Below are 27,207 nucleotides of genomic sequence, written 5' to 3'. Positions count from 1 at the left end.
AAATGACTTAAATGTAAATGTATTATAATTGCCCATTACGGGCTATTAGCAGACTATTGCCAACACCTCTCTGTATCTTTATAGTTTGTGCTATGGGTTAAAATTATGTATAGTAACGCTAGGTGTAAAATAGTAAATAATTTTGTCCACTATCGGCATACAAGGTTGTCCACTATCGGCATATCTATTTATTATTGCCATCAAAATGTTAGCTGTTAAAATGAGATCAAACAATAATATTAATGGATTAGAAATCTGTGGCTTAAAAACTAAGGTGTCATTGTACACTGATGATTCATGTTTTCTTTTAAAACCACAACTAGAATCTCTCCACCGCCTCGTAGAGGATCTAGATACTTTTGCTATCCTCTCTGGATTAAAACCAAATTATGATAAGTGTACTATATTACGTATTGGATCACTAAAAAATTCACATTTTACAATACCATGTAGTTTACCAATTAAATGGTCTGACGGAGATGTGGACATACTCAGTATACAAATCCCAAAAGAAAGAAATGATCTCACTCCAATAAATTTTTATAGAAAGTCAGCAAAAATAGATAAGATCTTTCTACCATGGAAAGGAAATTTGTGGAAAAATCACTATGATTAACTCTTTAGTCATACCACAGTTTACCTATTTGCTTATGGTTTTGCCTACACCTAGTGACCCGCTTTTTAAATTATATGAACAAAGAAATATTAAATTTTATTTGGAACGGCATTTTTAAATATCAAAGCATGAGACCCTTCAGACCTTGGCATCAGTCATATAGAAGTTATACTTAAATCCAAACTGGTTCTCTCGTAAATTGGTAAGAATGTCTCATCCCATGTTCAAGAAGGGTCTTTTCCCTTTATTCAGATTACACCTGCTCACGTTCAGTTGTTTGAAAAGGAAATAATCTCCAAAATATCATCATTCTGTAAACAAGCCTTAGAAAGTTGGGTGCAATTTCAGTTTAATCCACCTGAAAAGACAGAACAAATAATACAACCAATATTGTGGTTAAACTCAAATATACTAATTGATTAAAAAAACGTATTTTTCGGGGGGGGAAAAGAAAAGGAAGGTATCGTTTTTGTGAATAATATCATAAATAGGACTGGTGGAGTTATGTTACACATACAGCTAACACAGACATACGGAAATGTCTGCTCTACCCAAAATTACAACCAATTAATTGCAGCATTACCACAAAAATGGAAGAGGCAGGTAGAAGGGGAAAAAAGTAAGGAACTTGTATGTCGGCCGGGTGTGATTCTCAATCAGAGGCAGCTGTCTATCGTTGTCTCTGATTGAGAACCATACTTAGGTATCCTTTTTTCCACCTATGTTTTGTGGGTAGTTGTTTTCTGTTTTTGTGTCTGCACCAGACAGAACTGTTTCGCTTTCATTCTCCAGAAATAGAGGAAGGAGTAAAAAACAAAATATAACTATTGTAAAATAGATTGTGTCTGTAAAATATGTATAAAATATATAAACTGAAGGTAGAAGCCTAAGTGTTTATTGGTTTACTCCAATTGGGGGAAGGGTGGTAGGGTTTGCGGGGAATAATAAAGGTATATTCTAAAAAAAGTATGTATGTCTATATAGGTATGTATAGGTATATATGTGTATATGTATACATGCGTGTATGTATATGGATATATATATTATATATTTACTCCAAAAATATATGGGGGATTGGAAATGATGCAGACAATTACATTGACGGAAGCAACATTCTTTCCGTAATATTAAGCTGATCCACCGCTTAAAAAAATAAATATATATATATTTCAGATTCTTCAAATAGCCACCCTTTGCCTTGATGACAAAGGTTGCCTTTTAAGGATCCGACGGCGAGTGCGTAATCCGCCTCTACCATCAGTCCTATTAGCCAACGTGCAATATTTGCATAATAAAATGGATGAGCTCCGATCAAGACTATCCTACAAACGGGACATTTAAAAATTAATATCTTATGTTTCACCAAGTCGTGGCTGAACGACAACATGGATAACATACAGCTGTCTGGGATTTCGGTGCGTTGCTATGATAGAACAGCTGTCTCCTTTAAAACTTCTTGCAACTATAGGGGGTGCTGTTTCAAATTAGCATAATTGTCTCTACAGATTAAACTGCCTAGTACTCAATTCTTGCTCGTACAATATGCATATTATTGTTATTATTGGATAGAAAACACTCTCTAGTTTCTATAGTCGTTTGAATTATGTCTCTGAGTGAAACAGAACTCATTCTACAGCACTTTTCCTCCCAGTGTGTGAGATTTAGACATCTTGGCCTCTGGTTCCAGATCAGTTTTAAAAGTCTCTGTTAATCCTATGAGATACAAACACTGCCCACGCCTTCCTCTAGATGTCAGTAAGTGGTGACAATTTGAATGGAGTCGATTGCGCAATCATTGGCTCTATAAATGACAAAATACCGGAAGTAGCCTTCCTTTGGACACTGCGCTCAACGCAAGAAGGATATCTGACTGGCCTTTTTCCAAGCATTGGTTTAGCCAGTAATATAGCGTCGGTCATCTTTTTACTTGTTATAGGTGTTAGAAACATCATAATGTAGTTAATTTAAACCGTTTTATAGCAATTTATATCCGTTTAGTGCGATTTTGAGGCATTGCTTTGTAATAGACTTTGAAGCTCCGGGCACGTTTCGGGGTCCCGGTCGTACGTTAGTGGGCATTTCGACGGACATCTTTCGACCAAAAGAAGATTAGACCCAAGAAAGGATTCATTGTCCAAGATTCTGATGGGAGAACAGCTCATAGTAAGAACAATTTATGATGATAAATCGTGTTTCTGTCGATAAATGTTAAACGTTTATGCCGCCATCTTGTTTGCTATAGCTTCGCTTGGCACAACCTGTATTGAAAAGTAAGGATAATTAAAAAAATGTAAATCAGCGATTGCATTAAGAACTAATTTGTCTTTCGATTCCTGTCAACCCTGTATTTTTTAGTCAAGTATATGATTAGCTATTGATTAAACTAGATCACTCAAAGATGGCGACCGACATTTCCAGGCTTGTTTTGCTACTATTTTCATTGTATAACCACGTTTTTTTATGGCCAAATATGCACATTTTCGAACAAACTGTATATGTATGTTGTAATATGATGTTACAGGAGTGTCATCTGAAGAATTCTGAGAAGGTTAGTGAAAAAATTTATATATTTTGGCGATGATACGATATCGCTCTCTTTGGCTAGAATCAGTGCTCGGGTAACGTTTGCGTATGTGGTATGCTAATATAACGATTTATTGTGTTTTCGCCGTAAAACACTTAGAAAATCTGAAATGTTGTCTGAATTCACAAGATCTGTGTCTGTCGATTGCTATGTGCTGTGTATTTTTAAGAAATGTTTTATGATGAGTAAATTGGTAATACACGTTGCTGTCTGTAGTAATTCTAGGAGCTTTGGTGAGATTTGTGATGCTGGCTGCAATGGCAAACTATGATTTATACCTGAAATATGCAAATTTTTCTAACAAAACCTATCCTATACCATAAATATGTTATCAGACTGTCATCTGATGAGGTTTTTTCTTGGTTAGTGGCTATCAATATCTTAGTTTAGCCGAATTGGTGATAGCTACTGGTGTTGAGAGAAAATGGTGGACAAGAAAAATGGTGATTTTTGCTAAAGTGTTTAGCTAATAGATTTACATATTGTGTCTTCCCTGTAAAACATTTTAAAAATCTGAAATGGTTTCTTTATTCACAAGATCTGTATCTTTCATTAGGTGTCTTGGACTTGTGATTTAATGATATTTAGATGCTACTATTTAATTGTGACGCTATGCTAGCGATGCTAATCAGTGTGGGGGGGGGGGTGGGGGGTGCTCCCGGATCCGGGGTAGAGGCTCGTTAGAGGTTAAAAGACAAGCGGTGGCAGTGTGTGCCTATTTGTAAATAACATCTGGTGCACGAAATCTAATATTAACCTGTCTAGCGGAACCCCCCCCACATTCCACTGAAAAGGCAGTGCGCGAAATTCAAAAATATATTTTGAAATATTTAACTTTCACACATTAACAAGTCCAATACAGCAACTGAAAGATAAACATCTTGTGAATCCAGCCAACATGTCCGATTTTTTTAAATGTTTTACAGCGAAAACACCACGTATATTTATGTTAGCTCACCACCAAATACAAAAAAGCACAGACATTTCTTTCACAGCACAGGTAGCTTGCACAAAACCCCCAAATAGAGATAGAATTAATCACTAACCTTTGAAATTCTTCATCAGATGAGTCATATAACATCATGTTACACAATACATTTATGTTTTGTTCGCTAATGTGCATATATATATATAAAAAGAATCTCAGTTTACATTGGCGCGTTACATGCAGTAATGTTTTGATTCCAAAACATCTGGTGATTTTGCAGAAATACTCATAATAAACATTGATAAAAGATGCAAGTGTTATTCACATAATTAAAGATAAACTTATCCTCTATGCAACCGCTGTGTCAGATTTCAAAATAAACTTTACGGAAAAAGATTCATCTGAGAACGGCGTTTTAGAGCACAATCCAGCCAAAGAAATAATCGCCATTTTGGTGTCAACAAAAGCTACAAAAACACTATAAATATGCACTTACCTTCGAATAACTTCATCAGAAGGCAGTCCCAGGATTCCCAGATCGACAATAAATGACTGAAAAGTTCCATAAAGCCCATCATTTAGCCACTTGTTGTTAGCATGTTCATCCCAGGAATCCATTTCATGACGCACGAACAATCCATCCAGACAAAAACTCAAAAAGTTCCGTTACAGGTCGTAGAAACAGGTCAAATGATGTTTGCAATCCATATTTAGTATGTGTTTTACATTAATCATCAATAAGGATCCAACCGGAGAATTTCATTGTCTGAAGAAAGAGCATTGGAACGAGAGCTCTCTCTCTCCCTCGTGCGCAAATCCTGACTGAGAATTCTGAGACCCCTCACTAGAACAGCTCCTATGAGCCCCTTCTTTATAGTAGAATAATAAAAAATCTAAAGACGACGACATCTAGTGGAAGCCCTAGGCAGTGTTTGTTCGGTCATATCTAGACGGTGTACCATTTGACCATTTGTTTTGAAAATCGACTTCTCATTTCCTGTTTTGACCTCTTCTCAGTTTTTTTGTCTGCCAAATGAGTTCTGTTATACTTACATAAATAATTCAAACAGTTTTAGAAACTTCAGAGTGTTATCTATACAATAGTAATAATGATATGCATGTATTACATTCTGGGACAGAGTAGGAGGAAATTTCGTTTGGGCACGCAATTTGTTCAAAGTGGAAACACTGCCCCCTATCCCTATGAAGTTTTTAAGGAAGTCTCAAGGTTTTGCTCACCTGAGGTAGAGTATTTCATGATAAACTGTAGACCACACTATTTACCAAGAGAGTTTATCTTCTATATTTTTCGTAGCCGTCTATATACCACCACAAACCAATGCTGGCACTAAGACCGCAATCAACGAGCTGCATTAGGCCATAAACAAACAAGAAAATGCTTATGCATAGGCGGCGCTCATAGTGGCCGGGGACTTTAATGCAGGGAAACTTAAATCCGTTTTTATCTAATTTCTACCAGCATTTTACATGTAAAGGTGGTCTAGAGGTTTTTTCCTCTGGTTGTACTCCACACACAGCTCTCCCTCGCCCTCCATTTGGCAAATCTGACCATAACTCTATCCTCCTGATTCATGCTTACAAGCAAAAACTAGAGCAGGAAGTACCAGTGACACACTCAGATGACGCAGATGCTAAGCTACAGGACTGTTTTGCTAGCACAGACTGAAGCATGTTCCAGGATTCTTCCGATGGCATTGGGGAGTACACCATATCAGTCACTGGCTATATCAATAAGTGCATCGATGACGTTGTCCCCACAGTAACCACACGTACATACCCCAGAAGCCATGGATTATAGGCAAGATTTGCACTGAGCTAAAGGGTAGAGCTGCCATTTTCAAGGAGCGGGACTAACTCGGACAATTTATAAGAAATCCCGCTATGCCCTCCGACGAACCATCAAACAGGCAAAGCATCAATACAGGACTAAGATTGAATCATAGTACACTGGCTCTGACACTCGTTTGATGTGTCAGGGCTTGCAAACTATTACAGACTACAAAGGGAAGCACAGCCACGACCTGCCCAGTGACACGAGCCTACCAGATGAGCTACATTACTTCTATGCTTGCTTCGAGACAAGCAACACTGAAGCATGCATGAGAACATCAGCTGTTCTGGACGACTGTGTTATCACACTCCGTAGCCGATGTGAGTAATATCTTTAAAACAGGTCAACATTATCAGGACATGCACTTCCGAGCATGCGCTGACCAACTGGCTTCTGACATTTTCAACCTGTCCCTGACTGAGTCTGTAATACCAACATGTTTCAAACAGACCACCATAGTCCCTGTGCCAAAGAACACCAAGTTAACCTGCCTAAATGACTACCGACCCGTAGCACTCACGTCTGTAGCCACGAAGGGCTTTGAAAGGCTAGTCATGGCTCACATCAACACCATTATCCCAGAAACCCTAGACCCACTCCAATTTGCATACCGCCCCAACATATCCACAGATGATGCAATCTCTATTGCACTCCACACTGCCCTTTCCCACCTGGACAAAAGGAACATCTTTGTGAGAATGCTATTCATTGACTACAGCTCAGCGTTTAACACCATAGTGCCCTCAAAGCTCATCACTAAGCTAAGGACCCTGGGACTAAACACCAAAAACAACATTAAGCACGACTCCAACACCATCATTAAGTTGCACACAACACAACAGTGGTAGGCCTGATCAGCGACAACGATGAGACAGCCTATAGGGAAGAGGTGAGAGATCTGGCAGTGTGGTGCCAGGATAACAACCACTCCCTCAACGTGATCAAGACAAAGGAGATGATCGTGGACTACAGGAAAAACAGGACTGAGCACGCTCCCATTCTCATCGACGGTGCTGCATGGAGCAGGTTGAGCGCTTCAAGTTCCTTGGTGTCCACATAACCAACGAACTTGTCCAAACACACCAAGACAGTTGTGAAGAGGGCATGACAACACCTACTATTCCCCCTCAGGAGACTGAAAAGATTTGGCATGGGTCCTCAGATCCTCAAAAAGTTCTACAGCTGCACCATCGAGAGCATCCTGACTGGTTGTATCACCGCCTGGTATGGCAATTGCTCGGCCCCCGACCGCAAGGCAGTACAGAGGGTAGTGCGTACAGCCCAGTACATCACTGGGGCAAGGCTTCCTGCCATCCAGGCCCTCTATACCAGGCAGTGTCAAAGGAAGGCCCTAAAAATTGCCAAAGACTCCAGCCACCCTAGTCAGACTGTTCTCTCTGCTACCGCATGGCAAGCGGTACCAGAGTGCCAAGTCTAGGTCCAAGAGGCTTCTAAACAGCTTCTACTACCAAGCCATAAGACTCCTAAAATGCCAATCAAATGGTTACCCGGACTATTTGCATTGCCCCCCCCCCCCCCATTTTTACACTGCTGCTACTCTGTTTATTATCTATGCATAAGTCACTTTACGTCTACCTACATGTTACCTCGATTAACTTGACTAACCTGTGCCACCGCACATTGACTCTGTACCGGTACCCCCTGTATATAGCCTCGCTACTGTTATTTTATTTTAGCTCTTTAATTATTTGTTTTCTTCTTTTTTTCTTACTTCAGCTTATGTTTTTAAAATACTTTAACAATAATTTTTCTTAAAACTGCATTGTTGGTTTAGGGCTTGTAAGTAAGCATTTCCCAACTACATCTGCCTGCCATTGAACTCGAGATGCAAGTAAGGTTGAAGGTAAATAATAAAATATATATATATACACACACACACACACACACACACACACACACACACACACACACACACACACACACACACACACACACACACACACACACACACACACACACACACACACACACACTTACACACTTACAGTTGAAGTCTGAAGTTTACATACACCTCAGCCAAATACATTTAAACTCAGTTTTTCACAATTCCTGACATTTAATCCTAGTAAAAATTCCCTGTTTTAGGTCAGGTAGGATCACCACTTTATTTTAAGAATGTGAAAAGTCAGAATAATACTAGAGAGAAGGATTTATTTCAGCCTTCATTTCTTTCATCACATTCCCAGTGGGTCAGAAGTTTGCATGCACTCAATTAGTATTTGGTAGCATTGCCTTTAATATAGTTTAACTTGGGTCAAACGTTTCGGGTAGCCTTCCACAAGCTTCCCACAATAAGTCGGGGGAATTTTGGCCCATTCCTCCTGACAGAGCTAGTGTAACTGAGTCAGGTTTGTAGGCCTCCTTGTCCGCACAAGCTTTTTCAGTTCTGCCAACACATTTTCTATAGGACTGAGGTCATGGCTTTGTGATGGCCACTCCAATACCTTGACTTTCTTGTCCTTAAGCCATTTTGCCACAACTTTGGAAGCCATTTGCGACCAAGCTTTAACTTCCTGACTGATGTCTTCAGATGTTGCTTCAATATATCCACATAATTATTTTTCCTCATGATTCCATCTATTTTGTGAAGTGCACCAGACCCTCCTGCAGCAAAGCACCCCTACAACATGATACTGCCACCCCGTGCTTCACGGTTGGGATGGTGCTCTTTGGCTTGCAAGCCTCCCCCTTTTTCCTCCAAACATAACAATTGTCATTATGGCCAAACAGATCTTTTTTTGTTTTAATCAGACCAGAGGACATTTCTCCAAAAAGTACGATCTTTTTCCCCATGTGCAGTTGCAAACCGTAGTCTGGCTTTTTTTATGGGGGATTTGGAGCAGTGGCTTCTTCCTTGCTGAGCGACTTTTCAGGTTGTCGATATAGGACTCGTTTTACTGTGGATATAGATACTTTTATACCTGTTTCCTTCAGCGTCTTCACAAGGTCCTTTGCTGTTGTTCTGGGATTGGTTTGCACTTTTTTGTAGGTCATGTGTGAATGGTTAGTTAGAGAATGTTAATGTATTTGTTGGCCTGTTTTAGGAGGTGGCCTATGTTTATGTTTTAGATTTGAAAATATGTTTATGTGAGTGTGTGAGCATGAAAGTGTGTGTGTGCACTTGTGTCCGTGTGCACTTGCGTGTTGTCTGTCCACTGCTCTAGTCTGTGAGCCTCTAGCCTCAGGGATGTTAGCTGAGGAAAGCCAAGGGCTTAGGCATCAGGAAATTAAACATGAAATGAAAACAAGCTCCAGTTTGAACATTCTCCCATCTCACTTTCCAATATCCCCACACCAACTTAAAAGGGAGAAGAGAGAGATGGGTGGAGGGAGGGCGGGCGGGACAGAAAAGGACAGAGAGCGAGAAGACCAGCAGTGTGACCAAGAGGGGGTAAGCTGGTACTCTCTCGTTCCTCCTCCTCATTTGTATTGTGCTGAGGTCCTCAGATTTGTTTTGGTCAGTAGATTCTGCACTAGTCATCTGGAGAACCCTTTGTAATCAGAGTCCCATGAGAAAACAAAATAGTACTTTGATGAACTTGGACTCAAAATAACCGAAGGAGTAACTTGACAGGCAATATGCTACATTGCCTCCAGAAAGCATTCATACCCCTTGACTTATTCCACAATTTGTTGTGTTACAGCCTGAATTCAAAATGGATTAAAACAAACAAAAAAATCCATACCCAGCTACACACAATACCCCATAATGACAAAGTGAAACATTCACTGTCTTCATGGTCAGCAACTCCAGTGTAGATTTGGCCTTGTGTTTTAGGTTATTGTCCTGCTGAAAGGTGAATTAATCTCCTAGTGTCTGGTGGAAACCAGACTGAACCAGGTTTTCCTCTAGGATTTTGCCTGTGCTTAGGTCTATTCCGTTGATTTTTTATCGTGAAAAACTCCAGCCATTAACGATTACAAGCATACCTATAACATGATGCAGCTACCACTATGCTTGAAAATATGGAGAGTGGTACTCAGTAATGTTTTGTATTGGATATGCCCCAAACATAACACTTTTTATTCAGGACAAAAAGTTGATTGCTTTGCGGCATTTTGTGCAGTATTACTTTAGTGCCTTGTTTCAAAACAGGATACATGCTTGGAATATTCAAATAATGATTGACATATTTTCATACATTTTATTGATTCATTTATTCATACTATTTCATCCTTCCACAAGATAAAGTCCCGACAAATCCAGGGTTGCTACTCAAGCCGGCTGGTCGTTTGTTCTATTGGTTTGGTTGCCAGAGACGCGACCCAGTCGTTCAGTCTTTTTGTTCTGTATCTATGAACACGACCCAGTCGTTCCTTCTAAATGTTCCATTGCCATACTGGCTGGCAGCGTTCTTATCCCTTGCGTGCTAGCTAGCCAACTACGGCTAATTTACAGTCACGTCAAAAACAATAAGAGGATCTGCATTTGCATAAGCTGTTCAAGTAACATTTATTTGGATACATCCATAACAATGAGCTAATGAGGCTCGATTTCACCTGGCATAGAAAATGTGCTCTCTCGTCAGGACACTGTTGTTCAGAGGAGCTAGCCAACAACACAGCTAACACAATCACTTCAAACTGCAAACTAGCTGCACTTCATTTCATTTGACTTCTTTTCAATTGACATTTCTTTGTATATACACCCATTAAAAACGATGCCAGCCGATTCACGATTTCGACTGGCTGAGAAACGCTGCCTGCGTGCCTCGTCTCCTACACGTTCATTACTATGGGACAGCTGGAGATCGAATTTGAATATTGAAACAACGTTGAAAATGTCGGAGACACAGACAGCAAGGTTTATACAAATCTCTGCTGTTGAAAACGAAATGTTAGTCTAAAATAAATTAGATAATGTCCAGATGCTTTTAATAGTGGAGATCAAGTTTATAAATTGCCTGGCTGGGCTGATGAGACAGTGGATTGCGCAGTCAGATGGAACAGAGTAAATAGGCATTTTAACGTCATAGATTTTGCCGGTGGTAAATTGTGGAATAGATACCGGCTGGAATGCGCTTTTTTTAAAAAAAATTTAATTTTTAAATTTTATCCCCTTTTCTCCCCAATTTTTCGTGGTAGCCAATCGCTAGTAATTACTATCTTGTCTCATCGCTACAACTCCCGTACGGGCTCGGGAGAGACGAAGGTCGAAAGCCATGCGTCCTCCGAAGCACAACCCAACCTAGCCGCACTGCTTCTTTAACACAGCGCGCCTCCAACCCGGAAGCCAGCCACACCAATGTGTCGGAGGAAACACCGTGTACCTGTCCCCCTTGGCTAGCGCGCACTGCGCCCGGCCCGCCACAGGAGTCGCTGGAGCGCGATGAGACAAGGATATCCCTACCGGTCAAACCCACCCTAACCCGGACGACGCTAGCCCAATTGTGCGTCGCCCCACGGACCTCCCGGTCGCGGCCGGCTGCGACAGAGCCTGGGCGCGAACCCAGAGACTCTGGTGGCGCAGTTAGCACTGCGATGCAGTGCTCTAGACCACTGCGCCACCCGGGAGGCCCCTGGAATGCGCTTTTAACCAATCAGCATTCAGGAATAGACCCACCCGTTGTATAAAGAGAGATAGAGAGAGATCCAGCTACAGAGAAAGAGTAAGATCAAGAGAGATGGGCTGAAGGGAAATTGCACTTAAATTGCTGTGAAACCGCATGCTGATTGGGTTGTCTTTAAAAATGTGACCTGTCAGAGTGATGGTATGTGTTTGAGTGCGTTTTTGTGTTGCTAGCCCATACACCCATTTGGCCTCATCACATTGGAAAACAATCCTTTTCAATTCTAGACGACTCTATATTGTGTTACAACACCCATACTGCTGTAGACCTACTCTCGCTCAACTCCTTTCCCCAGAGTATTATGTTGGTGTAGTACTGTTACATTTTTTGTGTGTAAATATAAACTACCAGTCAAAAGTTTTAGAACACCTACTCATTCAAGGGGTTCTTTATTTTCACTATTTTCTAAATTGTAGAATAATAGTGATAAACTACGAAATAACACATATGGAATCATGTAGTAACCAAGAAAGTGTTAAACCAATCAAAATCTAATTTAAGATTCTTCAAATAGCCACCCTTTGCCTTCATGAAAGCTTTGCACACTCTTGGCATTCTCTCAACCAGCTTTATGAGGTAGTCGCCTGGAATGCATTTCAATTAAAGGTGTGCCTTGTTAAAAGTTCATTTATGGAATTTCTTTCTCTTATATATTCTACAATGTAGAAAATAGTACAAATAAAGAAAAACCCTTGAATGAGTAGGTGTTCTAAAACTTTTGACCTGTAGTGTTAATGTGTGAGTGAGGGAGAGTGTGAGGGAGAGTGTGAGAGAGTGTGTGCGAGAGAGAGCGTGTGAGAGAGAGCGTGTGAGAGAGAGTGTGAGAGAGCGTGTGAGAGAGCATGATGGGGCAAAGGGAAATTGCACGTAAATGCCTGTAAAACCGCATGCTGATTGGTTTGGGTCATGTCCATCCCATAATCCAAGTTCAAACCGTGTCGGCTCTAGATTGGCCTCCCTCTTTGAAGAAATCTCTCCTTCCCCTCAAAGGATAAGATTCAGACAATAAATAAATACAGCTAAACAGAGAGAGGCCCAGTCAACCTCCTCTGGTCTGGTCTTCGTCTCTCCAGTATCTTCCTCTCTCCACTATTCTTCTCCATGATTTTTCCAGAAGTTGCAAAGATCTGTATACGTTTCTGCACATCTAAACTAAGAGAGAACGTTTTGGACTAGACAGACACATAAATGCAGAACAGAAGATGAAAAATAAAAGATACAAAAAACAATATTTTAGTACAGACGTTGGCAGACAATAGTTGCATTTTGTAGTTTATTTGAAAATGCCAACTTTTCCAATACTCTATGTAGTCAAATATAGATTCAACTAAAAGGCAACTATTTTCTTTGATATTCAAATACCGGTCTCAGAAAAACAAATCATATTTGAAGGTATTTGAATACATGCAAGTTATTTGAAAACCCCAAGAGAGACTTATTTGATGGCTGCCAAATATTTGATGAAAAACCACAACAGCAGGTTAAATTGATCTACACTACATATGTGATCGTAAGCACATGGTTTTGAGGGCTCTTAGATATTCATCTTAATTTAGCCTATAGACTAGAATTAAATACAGTATATCACAAAAGTGAGTACATCCCTCACATTTTTGTAAATATTTGAGTATATCTTTTCATGTGACAACACTGAAGAAATGACACTTTGCTACAATGTAAAGTAGTGGGTGTACAGCTTGTATAACAGTGTAAATTTGCTGTCCCCTCAAAATAACTCAACACACAGTCATTAATGTCTAAACCGCTGGCAACAAAAGTGAGTACACCCCTAAGTGAAAATGTCCAAATTGGGCCCAAAGTGTCAATATTTTGTGTGGCCACCATCATTTTCCAGCACTGCCTTAACCCTCTTGAGTTCACCAGAGCTTCACAGGTTGCCACTGGAGTCCTCTTCCACTCCTCCATGACGACATCATGGAGCTGGTGGATGTTAGAGACCTTGCACTCCTCCACCTTCCGTTTGAGGATGCCCCACAGATGCTCAATAGGGTTTAGTTCTGGAGACATGCTTGGCCAGTCCATCAGCTTCTTTAGCAAGGCAGTGGTCGTCTTGGAGGTGTGATTGGGGTCGTTATCATGTTGGAATACTGCTCTGCGGCCCAGTCTCCGAAGGGAGGGGATCATGCTCTGCTTCAGTATGTCACAGTATATGTTGGCATTCATGGTTCCCTCAATGAACTGTAGCTCCCCAGTGCCGGCAGCACTCATGCAGCCCCGGACCATGACACTCCCACCACCATGCTTGACTGTAGGCAAGACACACTTGTCTTTGTACTCCTCACCTGGTTGCCGCCACACACGCTTGACACCATCTGAACCAAATAAGTTTATCTTGGTCTCACCAGACCACAGGACATGGTTCCAGTAATCCATGTCCTTAGTCTGCTTGTCTTCAGCAAACTGTTTGCGGGCTTTCTTGTGCATCATCTTTAGAAGAGGCTTCCTTCTGGGACGACAGCCATGCAGACCAATTTGATGCAGTGTACGGCGTATGGTCTGAGCACTGACTGGCTGACACCCCACCCCTTCAACCTCTGCAGCAATGCTGGCAGCACTCATACGTCTATTTCCAAAAGACAACCTCTGGATATGACGCTGAGTACGTGCACTCAACTTCTTTGGTCGACCATGGCGAGGCCTGTTCTGAGTGGAACCTGTCCAGTTAAACCGCTGTATGGTCTTGGCCACCGTGCTGCAGCTCAGTTTCAGGGTCTTGGCAATCTTCTTATAGCCCAGGCCATCTTTATGTAGAGCAACAAAAAAAAAAATCAGATCCTCAGAGAGTTCTTTGCCTTGAGGTGCCATGTTGAACTTCCAGTGACCAGTCAGTATGAGGGAGTGTGAGAGCGATGACACCAAATTTAACACACCTGCTCCCCATTCACACCTGAGACCTTGTAACACTAACGAGTCATATGACACCGGGGAGGGAAAATGGCTAATTGGGCCCAATTTGGACATTTTCACTTAAGGGTGCATTCACTTTTGTTGCCAGCCGTTTAGACATTAATGGCTGTGTGTTGAGTTATTTTGAGGGGACAGCAAATTTACACTGTTATACAAGCTGTACACTCACTACTTTACATTGTAGCAAAGTGTCATTTCCTTAGTGTGGTCACATGAAAAGATATACTCAAATATTTACAAAAATGTGAGGGGTGTACTCACTTTTGTGATATACTGTACATGCGGGACATAGAATCAACTCAACATTAGACTACACGACTTTTGCAGCTTCAAAATCACTAACGAATCTAGTTTTATATTGAGTGACACGTACAATAACACTTGACATCAAGTTATACATGTGTAGTAACTTTAATTATTACAATAGCAACATTGTTGTTGCATAGCACTTAGCTTTATAATTGCATAGTAATGGTTGTTATTATATGAGTTGAATAAGGAACAGTCCACTATTTCGCTTGTATACAGTAGTTACAAAACCTCTCGGCTCATTGCTATGCAATTAAAATGCAATTACCCAATTATTATGTAACGTGCTAATAAAATGTTTCTCTACACAGACACAACAGTTTAATGTTAAGTGTTACTGAGAATGCTAACAAAATATGGCTATTAAGTGTCAAAAGGAAACTAAATATCCAAAAACTGCCATCATGAATAAACTACAGCCAAGGTAGGTTGAAAATCATGTTAGTAAAAAAATTATAATATCCCTTTAAATATAGTGTGTGTTTGAAACAAGAAGACTCAGATGGAAAAAGAGGTTTGAACTAGGTTTGCTGTCCGAAGGTTTTGTAATGTTTGCAAAATGGCTCTGAATTACTCTGCAGTAGTTTTAGGTATCATACAATTGCAGCTTTCGAACCTTTTCATTTGCACGTTGAAAGAGTCATACAAGTGTTGAGCGTCACAATTTATTTATACAAAATATAATTGGTTTGACTTGATTATGTACACCTGAGGCAATGTCCATTCAGGAGAATGGAAATGTACAAGATGTTCAGATGTATTATGCCGATCAAATCAGATGGATTGGAATAGTATAGGAGATTGTGTGCTGTATTCCTTCTTTTTCCATCTTCAACATGCAGTTCCAGATACTGCCATGCCATTAGATGAAGGCAATCCAATAGTTCCAGAAAAGTAGTCACTTCCTGAGATCTGTATTACATTTTTTTTTAAAGTAGTCATTATTTAGACCTGCATTCATATAGTTGTAGTCACCTCCAAAGTAACTATTTGTTCCCGCCATGGAACAATAGTTACTTTCCATAAAGCATAGTTAAAACTATAGTTATCCCAGGTCTGTTTTAGGAAAAGGGGATTAGAGATGGTATGAGAGAAGCAACCAAACCATCACAGCCCTAGTCTGATACGATGATCTGTCAGCTGAAGTCATGAAAATGTGTGAGTATATGTATGTCAAATACTCTCACTGACTGGGTCCCTCAGCCGTCCAGGACACCTACAACACCAGGTGTCGCAGGAAGGCCAATAAAATAAATCAGGGACCACAGCCACCCGAGAGCAATGGCCTGTTCTCCCTGCTTCAATCACTTAGACCCTGCTCACCCTGTCCCACTCAACAGACCCTGCCCCCACCCCAATGGACATTGTTACAGTTTTAAAATATATACACTACTGGTCAACAGTTTTAGAACACCTACTCATTCAAGGGTTTTTCTTTCTTTTTACTATTTTCTACATTGTATAATAATAGTGAAGACATCAAAACTATGAAATGACATATGGAATCATGTAGTAACCAAGAAAAGTGTTAAACAAATCAAAATATATTTTAGATTTGAGATTCTTCAAATAGCCACCCTTTGCCTTCATGACAGCTTTGCACACGCTTGGCATTCTCTCAACCAGCTTCATGAGGTAGTCACCTGGAATGCATTTCAATTAGATGTGCCTTGTTAAAAGTTGTGGAATTTCTTTCCTTCTTAGTGCATTTAGACAATCCGTTGTGTTGTGACAAGGTAGGGTGGGTATACAGAAGATATCCATATTTGGTAAAAGACCAAGTCCATATTATGGCAAGAACAGCTCATATAAGCAAAGAGCAACACCAGTCCATCATTACCTTAAGACACGAAGGTCAGTCAATACGGAACATCTGAAGAACTTTGAACATTTCATCAAGTGCAGTTGTGAAAAACATCAAGCGCTATGATGAAACTGGCTCTCATTAGGACCGCCTCAGGAAAGAAATCACAAAAGTTGCATTAAAAAAATAACCGTCTTGAAAAACGAGTAGACCAATTCCACAGCCAAGCAGATGAAGTGCATTAGCAAAAAGCTTTGTCCTTTCTTTAGAACAAAATGCAATTTGCCACTTGGCTGTCAATTATATCACCCTGTCACAGGCCCTCCTAGTCAATATCACCTCATAAGATTGCCTGCTGCAGTTGTTCGAGAGACGTCCAGTTTGTAGCCAAACATGCAGCATAGAGAAGACCAGTAAGGGGGCCCTCATTAGCATCATGCAGACATGCCCTCGGTGTGAGCGTTCCTATGAATGGAATAGTCAGCCACATGTTGGCAAGTAACGGGCCAACAACCTTCACCTGAAAGCGGCAACAGCTTTCACAGGCTCATCATTTGTACAAATACAGAGGATAACCCACTTCATTACTTTGATACATTTCATAACCCAATTGTGAGACATACTTTATGTAGACATTATTTGTTTCTTATTTTCTACTTCTAAGATGCATATAATGTCCAGGGCATAATATAGCCTGGTGGAACCAGCGTGATCGCTGTGTTCACCATCCTATTTCACTTCACATTTTATGATATCTGAAGTGAAATAGAAAAGGTGAACACCGCGATCAGGTTGGTTCCACCAGGCTAATCATAACCACCATTAATAATGTAATCTGTGCTCTTTGCGCGCACACACACACACACACACACACACACACACACACACACACACACACACACACACACACACACACACACACACACACACACACACACACACACACACACACACACACACACACACACACACACACACACACACACACTCGTTTGTGTGTGACCGACCAGTATCTTTGATGAGAGACCAGGAGCTGATCTACTCTGCCATGCCCATCAATAGGGGCGCTCCAGCCTCACCTCGTACGTTCACCAACGGTCGTCGATGGGGAGACCAGAATTACGTAGGTCTAGTCTGACCTGTTTAAACTTCAACACAGTATACATGTGTTTGTCAGATATCACCTATCCCCAACTAACATTAGTAATACAACAGTGAATGTGTATATGTTCACAGATGCAGCTATGTAGCCAGCACTTGGAGACTTGCAAGATGTGACGGAGTCCTGATCGACGGACAGGCTTGATACTGACGACTCTGAATGGAGAGTGGTGACACTCTGCATAAAAATGTTACTAGATAACATTTACTTGTATTGTATTTTTTCTTATTCAATGGTATCAGTCAATATGGGGAGGGAGAAACTCTGTATTCTGCACCAGGATCAGGGAACTCCTGTTGTATACGGGACACCACATAGGAAGGTATGACCACAAAATGACCACAAATGTATGAAAGGTGGGTGGGTGTTTCTGGTTTAGATTACAATGCAGTCAGGTCCATCAAAACGTGTAGGTGATATGACCATCTCAGGTTCGACGTGCAACAAAGAACCAAAATGGGTGCTCCTACAGGGACAGATGACGAACCCTGCTTCTAAGGTATCCTCTTCTTCTCTACAGGTGTGGTTCCAGAACCGGCGTGCCAAGTGGAGGAAGAGAGAAAGGTTTGGTCAGACGCAGCAAGTCAGAACTCACTTCTCTTCTGCATACGAGCTCCCCCTGCTCACCAGGCCAGAGAACTACGTACAGGTACCGAAGGCACTGCTGCCAGACCCTGAGCTCACCTGTGTGAATTGTTTGTTTATTGTCATATCACTCAATTTTGTTCCGTTTTGTTTAAGTCCCAGTGCGTCGGAAGTTTGAAAGTGGATTGTACATGGCATGTGTGACCTTAATCCTAATCGCTGTAATATGCGAACAGCTTAACAATCACTACCGGCGGTTGTATGGAGTCAGTGAGTAAATCAACCACCATCACCTACTCCCAAGAGTTACTCTCTTTGTGAGATAAATTTCACTCTCCAAAACAGCATTGCCTTGCCTGATGGTTGTTCTCCAAGTCAAAAAGGGAAACTAAGAAGAAGCGAGGCTCAAGAGGTGGTGTTAGAAACAGACTACGGAGGCGGGGAAGCCGTCACCCGCTCCCGGTGATCACCCTGTCAAATGTGCGGTCACTAAATAACAAACTGGATGAGTTAGCAGCAAGGGCTGCATTTGAAAAAGACTTTAGGAGAAGTAATCATATCTGCTTTACAGAAACAGCAGGAGAATGTTGATGTAAACATTGATGGATACGCTTATTAGAGCAGATCGAGACAAAACAACATTATACAAATCAATAGGCTATGCATCTTTGAAGATAATACTTGGGCCACGCAGTGTAATGTGATTGAACAAGTGTGCACCAGAGACTATGAGATTCTCATTGTATCATTGAGGCCATTCTATCTACCATGCAAGTTTGGACTGATTAGCATTATTCTGGTCCATGTGCCTGGATCTAACAATAAGGAAGTTGCTAACAGGATTACAGACTATTTCAGGGCTGCGCTTTCACGATCAGCTGACCAGCCAGTATTTGTGCTTGGGGATTTTAATACGCTCTCCTTCTCCGCATACCTCCCCACTCCGCAACAGTAAGTCACCTGTCCGACTCGCTCAACTCGCATCCTGGACCAGTGTTATGGCAACGTAGATGACGCATACAAGGTAGTGTGCAGAGCACCCATCGGGAAATCAGACCATAATATTATCCATCTCCTACTGAGATACAGGCAGCAGGTGAAACGCGAAAAACCTGTAGAGAAATCCATTCAGGTATGGTCAGAGGAGAGCAGGGAGGAGCTCAAGAACTGCTTTTTCGTCATAGACTGGGAGGTGTTCTTTGACTCGTGCTGACAGACAGCATCACATCATACATCTAGTTCTGTGAGTATACGGTCATTAACACAAAAACTCAAGAGTTTTTTCTAACAACAAGCCCTGAAAGGAGATACTGATGCTGTAAAGGAGAAAGAAAATAACAGGTCAAAAATGTGGAAAGCTAAAAAGGACTTTAACCTCACAAGTACAAACAAATGGGTGTTTTCATTCTACAGTGGTCCCTGCAGTGTACGCTCAAACCGGTGTGATTAGAACACTATTTAGAACTTCCAGTTTCGATTGACACAGTCAGCATTTACACTAGCCACACTTTTTTCACTGAAACATTTTGCACAAACACAGTCTTCACAAAGTTATGTCCTGAATGTGACCCGTTTATTTTTGGATGCAATGTTCAGACATTCACAGAAGTAGCTACAGCATAACACAATCATCCAAACCGGAAAATGTAGGCTACATAGCGCTAACTGAGGAAAGATTGCCTTAACACAAGCCATCATATTTTGTCCCGCGCTGATCTGTTTCACCGGTTTTTGTGATTGTCTCCACTCCCCTCCAGGTGGGGCCCATCTTCCCCATTATCCCCTGTGTATTTATACCTGTGTTCTGTTTGTCTGTTGCCAGTTCGTCTTGTTTGTCAAGCTTACCAGCGTTTATCCGGTCAGCTCCTGTCTTTTCCCAGCCTCTTTCTCTCCCTCCTGGTTTTTGACCCTTGCCTGTCTTCACCCTGAACCTGCCCCCTGATCACTGCCTGCCGTCCTGTACCTTTGCCTCTGTTGCTGTAATAAACATTGTTACTTTGACACGGTCTGCATCTGGGTCTTACCTTATCCTGATATATTTAGATATCATATCGTGGTTTCTCAGCCGAGAGTTATAGCTAATAGCAATTACTATTTATAATTCATCACATCACAGGTGAGCTCACCATTGATCGAAGTAATTGAGCAAAACACTTTCTAGAAATCGAAAGTAATCCGACGATGGGTAGTTTGTGCGCGCCACCATGTTTGTTTTTCGCGTCAACCTAAGATAAGAGGAGACAAGATGAGTTTGGTCTGTTTGCAGTGTGCCTGTTTTTGTTATTTAACTAGGCAAGTCAGTTAAGAATACATTTTTATTTACAATGACGGCCTACCCCGGCCAAACCCTAACCCGGCCGACGCTGGGCCAATTGTGCACCGCCCTATGGAACTCCCAATCATGGCCGGTTGTGATACAGCCTGGAATTGAACCAGGGTCTGTAGTGACACCTCTAGTACTGAGATGCAGTGCCTTAGACCACTGCGCCCCTCGGGGGGCACCATATGTTGAAGGGGGTGTGTCATCTACAATCATTCACATTTCTTTCCAGACGTTTACTTGAAAGATGAGTGAAACATATAACATCTTTGGTCAGACAGACATTTACGTGACACCCAGAATGCATTGTATAATGTCAACAAACATGTTGCCACACAGCTGGCAAATAGCTTAGCATCAGTTCATTATAAAATCAATAAAACCTTTAAAAAAGTCATTTACACACATCATAGGTGTCCATTACAACCTATACAATTATCGGAATGCATTATTTGTCACTAGTACTTGAAAACATGAAGAAAAACAGACAGAGAGACAGACAATATTCCGAAAACAAGGCACTTATTTTGATAGGAACACACACGTCCAAAGTTATTTGTAAGGAAAACAACAACAAAGGCATTGCGAGTACCAGCCAGTAAATGTACAAGACTGCATACTTGATCTGCAGAAACACTTGGGAAGTTCTTGGACTCTTCTTGAAGAGAGAAGTTTGTCCAGCTCAGTAAAGCCTCAAACATAAATTCCGCGACACTGAAATGGGCTACTTCTATGTGAATTAATGAGGCAGAACACACCTCAATTCAAATTGATGTTAGAAAATAAAACTTGTTAGAAAATAATTTGAAATTGGCTAATTGAAACTATAGATAATAAGCAGGTAGTGCGTGTTAATAGTCCTGTTGCGTTACAAATTACATTTATAGAACGGTGTGTTCTGACATCACGTGCATAAAACAACTCACGCTGGGGCGACCGTTAGAGATATTTGGAATTCACGTGTGAAAAGGTTAAGAATAAAGTGGAGCAGAGGTTCTGTACAGGCAATCCAAACATGGGAAGGGCTTAATTCAATGATGGGAAGCGAAAGGAAGAGAGAGAACAATAAAATTGCAGACTGTTCATCCTTTGCAGTGGCGATTTTAGCATGTAAATATTGATGGGGCAAACAAAAATATATATTTTTTAGATGGATGCCAGCAAAGCCACGACACTAAACAATACATTAATTGCACTATAACGGTGACAAGTGGTGCCCACAAACTGTTAGGGCCTACATAAAGCTGTCCCAACAGCAGAGCTTTCTTTTCAGCACCATGGAGTGAATCCTTACCACTGCTACACCTGGCTATCAGCAGAGCGTTGTCTGGCAGCGAAACGGTTCATTCAGCCTCATTTACTGCCTTTAAAAAAAAACATAGCTGATATAGCTGACCATATCTCCCTGGCATATTCTATCCTTTATGCAGCAGCATATAATACATTTTTGGACTCCCCTTGTTGTGCGCAGCGGGCCTTCGTTGGCAAATTGTCATCAGAGAAAGATTTACAATTCCGAGTTGGATGACCTTTCAAAACGTATTTTCCCAGTCTGAGAGCGTTTATTCCCGACTACCCAGTTGCAATGCTTGCGGTTAGCCACGGACACAGATTCCTTCCAAACAACTCATTGTTGAATTTGCGATTTCCAACTTGTTTTGTAATGTTTATGTCCAATGGCCGATGAGCACCGATACGTTTTATCAATATATATTACATTTTTTCCCCAAAAATGTGGGGCTCAAAATGACGGGTTGCCACTGACCCTAACTGTTTTTAATGGAAGATTTGACGCTGTTGAATTTAAAGACGAATGTGAATAAATGTGTGACAGCATCTCCAAATCCTCTCTTGTCCAGGTAACAGAGAACGAGGTGGCCTCATGCTTGTCACATATTAAGGCAAAGCACCGGAACCAGACAGACTGCGGGGCAAAGTACTGAAGGTCTGCGCCGAACCAGCTCAATGGAGTCTTTACACGACCCTTTCAACTCCTGCTGAGCACCTGTACAGTGCCAAACTCCTGGAAGGTGTCGGCCATTGTACTGGTGCCTAAGAAGCCGGGGCCAAATCCCCAAATTACTTTCGACTTGTGGACCTCACGGCTCTTTTGGCCAAATGCATGGAAAGGATTGTCAGTAAGCACTTTAACCTGTCCTTAGATCAACTGGACCTGTTACAGTTTGCCTATAAAGCACAGAGGGGGACTGAAGATGCTACCCTGACCTTGGTGAACATGGTGGCCGGTCACCTTCAACATGCAAAATCAAATGCACACATTTTATTTATTGATTTTAGTTCAGCTTTCAATAGAATACAAATACACACACTGCTGAATCGACTTCTGGACCTGAATGTCAAAGGAGGCCTCGCAGGTTGGATCAAGGACTTTAACTGACTGCCCACAGAAGGTCCTCATGAATGGGACCCTCTCTGATAAGCTGACCCTGAACACACCATTCACCGTTGTTGTTCTCCGTCTACACTAATGAAATTAAGATCCAAGCAAACAATGTGAGCCTTTTCAAGTACACGGATGACAGCTCTGGTGGGACTCTTTTTTTTAAAGATGCTTCGTCAGATGGGGACAGCTATTTTAAACAGAGCAACAACCTTCAAGAAAGGTGCCGGTCAAGTGGCCTCCACATCATTGTGGAAAAGTGATCGTCAATGGCAACAACTTGCCAATTTCCCAACCACTCTCTCTCAACGACCAACCAGTGGAGGTGGTTGAGTGTTTTAAATACCTAGGGACACAAATTGATGACAATCTGAGTTTAAAAGAGATGTATTTATTAAAAAGCAAGCCAGCGCCTGTTTTTTAAATCAGGAAAATGAAAGGGTTTGGGGTCAGCCAGGATGTTCTGGACAGGGTGCACAGCAGCTTGGTGGAGGGCATCCTCACGTTCAATATGACAGTCTGGTATGGCTATCTGAGCCAGACCAAACTGACCAGAATAGTAAACAGAGTCAGCAAAGTAATTGGTTGACCACAGGCACAGTTGAACAGTCTGTTCCACAAGGCAACCAAAAAGGCGGCACTGGCTGTCATTGGCAACCCCTCCCACCCTCTACACCTTCCGTTCGAGAAGCTTCCCTCTGAACAGTGCTTCAGAATGCCCATGGCCAAGAAGAACATGCTCAAACATTCATTCGTTCCTCGCGCTGTTGGACTACTAAATGCAACGTAAATTGTATCAGTATATGTACTTATCTATCTGGTGCAGTTGGGACAGCGGTCATTTGTGAGTGAATGTATTAATGTTCTTTGTTAGTTTATGCAACACGATGGACTGACTGGTTTAAAAGTGGATGATGTGGCAGTGTATGTGTATGTGATCCTTTTCATTTAAGGTGATGCCAAGTCCATCCTGGATGGATAATAATGTTTTTTATTCTACATAAGGCATGGGATAGCGCTCAGAGCTACTGTATGAACAAGCACGGAATAGAGGGCTAAGAGTAAGCGGGGAACTTAAATGGAATGATTGAGTTCTGTAGAGGACCGGGGCTGAATTTGCTGTTTTTAGTTAGCCACTTTCGCTTCCAGGAGAAAATCAAGTTAGCATGAGATTTGGTTCTGGGTTACAAGATTATTGTTCTCCTAACCTCCTGCTCCTGTCTGTTCCTCCATGTAGATCAAGAACCCATCGTGGCTGGGCGGTGGCAGCGGTGCCTTTCCTGTCCCCGGCTGTGTGGTGCCCTTTGACGGATCAGTCACCTCCTGCATGCCCTCGCACCCCCATGGAGGGGTCTCTGACTACCTAGGCGTGCCCAGCCTGGGAGGACGGGACCATGGGGGTCACATGGGACAGACGCACATGGGGAGTTTCTTCGGGGCTGGAGGAATAGGTGGTGGCCGAGGCCTCAACGGATACGACCTGAACCGTGTCGATCCAGACAGGAAGTCTTCTAGTATCGCAGTGCTGCGTATGAAGGCTAAGGAACACAGCGCAGCTATCTCCTGGAACACATGATGCTATGGGATTGGTCCTGGGTCTAGGTCTGGACCGGAAGGTCACGCCCAAACTGATCCAGAACACGCCTTAACCCTGCCTACTAAGCCAGACAGCACCGCATCTGGACCCGCCCACAGCCAGTGGGGAAGAGGAGGAGGTGGAGGAAGCCCAGGAAGGGACTATGACCTGATAACACGAATGATGCCAAAGCAGGTCAAATGAATGAATGAACTCTAATAGAGACAATGAAGATAACGAGTCCAGCGGCCATTCACATCACAGCCACGATAACTTACTATGTGACAAACAGAATCAGCAGATGCTGAGAGGTGTAGAGATGAATCTAGACAGGAGTGGTGGTGCCACTCCTTGATCTCTCAAGTCTCTGTACTCCCCCTTTTGTGTCTCCATCTATTGAACCCCCACCCACTGAGACAAGGCCACTTCAAACCCAGCTGTTTCCTCTGAGGACATAACAATTACAAAAACATTACAAACCTACTCTAATAAGCAATTTCTTCATGAATCAGCCCCATTCAGGACTTCTCTTTCTCACAACACAATGACCAATTGTCTAAGCGGCAGTAATGGTATGGGAATAAGTAAACATCTGAAAGACAACATCTGTATTGTTTAGGACTGCATGGGATGTGCTGGCCAGATGCTTTGCTAACTCTAGTCCCTAAAATGACAATTTGCTCTTCTGTAAACTAGAGAGGTATTATAGAATAGAGATTAAAAGGCTTTTCAGACAAGCGACACGGCTTTTGCCAATTTGGTCAGGGGGGCGAAGGAGGGGCAGCAGGCGTACGATTGACAGTCTTTTTAAGTGAACATGTCACGTCCTCCCTCAAAGCCACCTCACTGCCAGCTCCAACTTATCAGGTTGTAGGAAACACTGTCTCCGCTAGCAACAGGCAGGAATAACAACACACACACCAAATCCTCTCTCCAAGCAGACTCCGACAGGGACAGACAGATGCAATCAGACTCAAACTAACGATCAAATGATCTTCCCCTGGTGTGTAAAAACACACATGAAAAGGAATAGTTTACCTTTACGAAGTTTAGCTTATTGTCAATTTCCCTAGGGTGTTGTCCACGTTTTGACCAGTTCCCACATATGCTGAACACCTGTGGGCTGATTTTCCTTTACTCTGCGGTCCAACTCATACCAAACCATCTAAATTGCATTGAGGTCGGGTGATTGCGAAGGCCAGGTTATCTGATGCAGCACTCAGCACTCAGCACTCTCCTTCTTGGCCAAATAACCCTTACAGCCCGGAGGTGTGTTTTGGGTCTGGGACAGGTCACCTGTCCCAGACCTGCTGTTTTCAACTCTCTAGAGACAGCAGTAGCGGTAGAGATACTCTTAATGATCGGCTATGAAAAGCCAACTGACATTTACTCCTGAGGTGCTGACTTGCTGCACCCTCGACAACTACTGTGATTATTATTATTTGACCATGCTGGTCATTTATGAACATTTGAACATCTTTGCCATGTTCTGTTATAATCTCCACCCGGCACAGCCAGAAGAGGACTGGCCACCCCTCATAGCCTGGTTCATCTCTAGGTTTCTTCCTAGGTTTTGGCCTTTCTAGGGAGTTTTTCCTAGCCACCGTGCTTCTACACCTGCATTGCTTGCTGTTTGGGGTTTTAGGCTGGGTTTCTGTACAGCACTTTGAGATATCAGCTGATGTAAGAAGGGCTATATAAATACATTTGATTGTCCTGTTGAAAAACAATTGATAGTGGGACTAAGTGCAAACCAGATGGGATGGCATATCACTGCAGAATGCTGTGGTAGCCATGCTGGTTAAGTGTGCCTTGAGTTCTAAATAATTCACAGACAGTGTCACCAGAAAAACACCCCCATATCATCACACCTCCTCCATGCTTCACGGTGGGAACCATGCATGCGGAGATCAGCCATTTACCTACTCTGCGTCTCAAAGACACGGCGGTTGGAACCCACCCCAAAAAACACAAAAAAACGCACATTTGGACTCAACCCAAAAGGACAGATTTCCATCGGTCTAATAGCCATTTCTCGTGTTTCTTGGCACAAGCAAGTCCTTTTTCTTATTGGTGTCCTTTAGTGTTTTTCGCAGCAATTCGAGCATGAAAGTCTGAACAGTTAATGTGTCTGTTACTTGAACTCTGTGAAGCATTTATTTGAGATGCAATCTGAGGTGCAGTTAACTCTAACTTATTCTCTGCAGCAGAGGTAACTGAGTCTTCCTTTCCTGTGGCGGTCCTAATGAGAGTTTCATCATAGTGCTTGATGGTTTTTGGGACTGCAATTGAAGAAACGTTCAATGTTCTTGAAATTTTCCAGATTGACTGACCTTCATGTCTTAAAGTAATGGACTATCATTTCTCTTTGCTTATTTGAGCTGTTCTTGCCATAATATGGACTTGGTCTTTTACCAAATAGGGCTGTCTTCTGTATTCCACCCCTACCTTGTCCCAACACAACTGATTGGCTAAATGCATTAAGAAGGAAAGAAATTCCACACATTTTTAACAAGGCACACCTAATTGAAATGCATTCCAGGTGACTACC

General features: G+C 42.0%; 1 protein-coding gene across 1 annotated transcript in view; it reads left to right on the top strand.

Moving 5' to 3' along the window:
• Window positions 1–25,433, top strand: part of LOC129866608 (homeobox protein aristaless-like 4) — a 39,189-nt gene extending 13,756 nt beyond the window's left edge. Inside the window, exons 3-4 of the mRNA XM_055939364.1 lie at window positions 18,295–18,423; window positions 24,318–25,433. Of these exons, the coding sequence (XP_055795339.1) occupies window positions 18,295–18,423; window positions 24,318–24,656 (468 nt within the window). The 3' untranslated portion in view covers window positions 24,657–25,433. The remainder of the gene's footprint in view (window positions 1–18,294; window positions 18,424–24,317) is intronic.
• The last annotated feature ends 1,774 nt before the right edge of the window (window positions 25,434–27,207 follow it).

This window comes from Salvelinus fontinalis, chromosome 12 (assembly GCF_029448725.1).
Source record: "Salvelinus fontinalis isolate EN_2023a chromosome 12, ASM2944872v1, whole genome shotgun sequence".
Taxonomy (NCBI): domain Eukaryota; kingdom Metazoa; phylum Chordata; class Actinopteri; order Salmoniformes; family Salmonidae; genus Salvelinus; species Salvelinus fontinalis.
The sequence above is the reverse complement of the archived record's forward strand: the minus strand, read 5'-3'. Positions and strand labels throughout refer to the sequence as shown.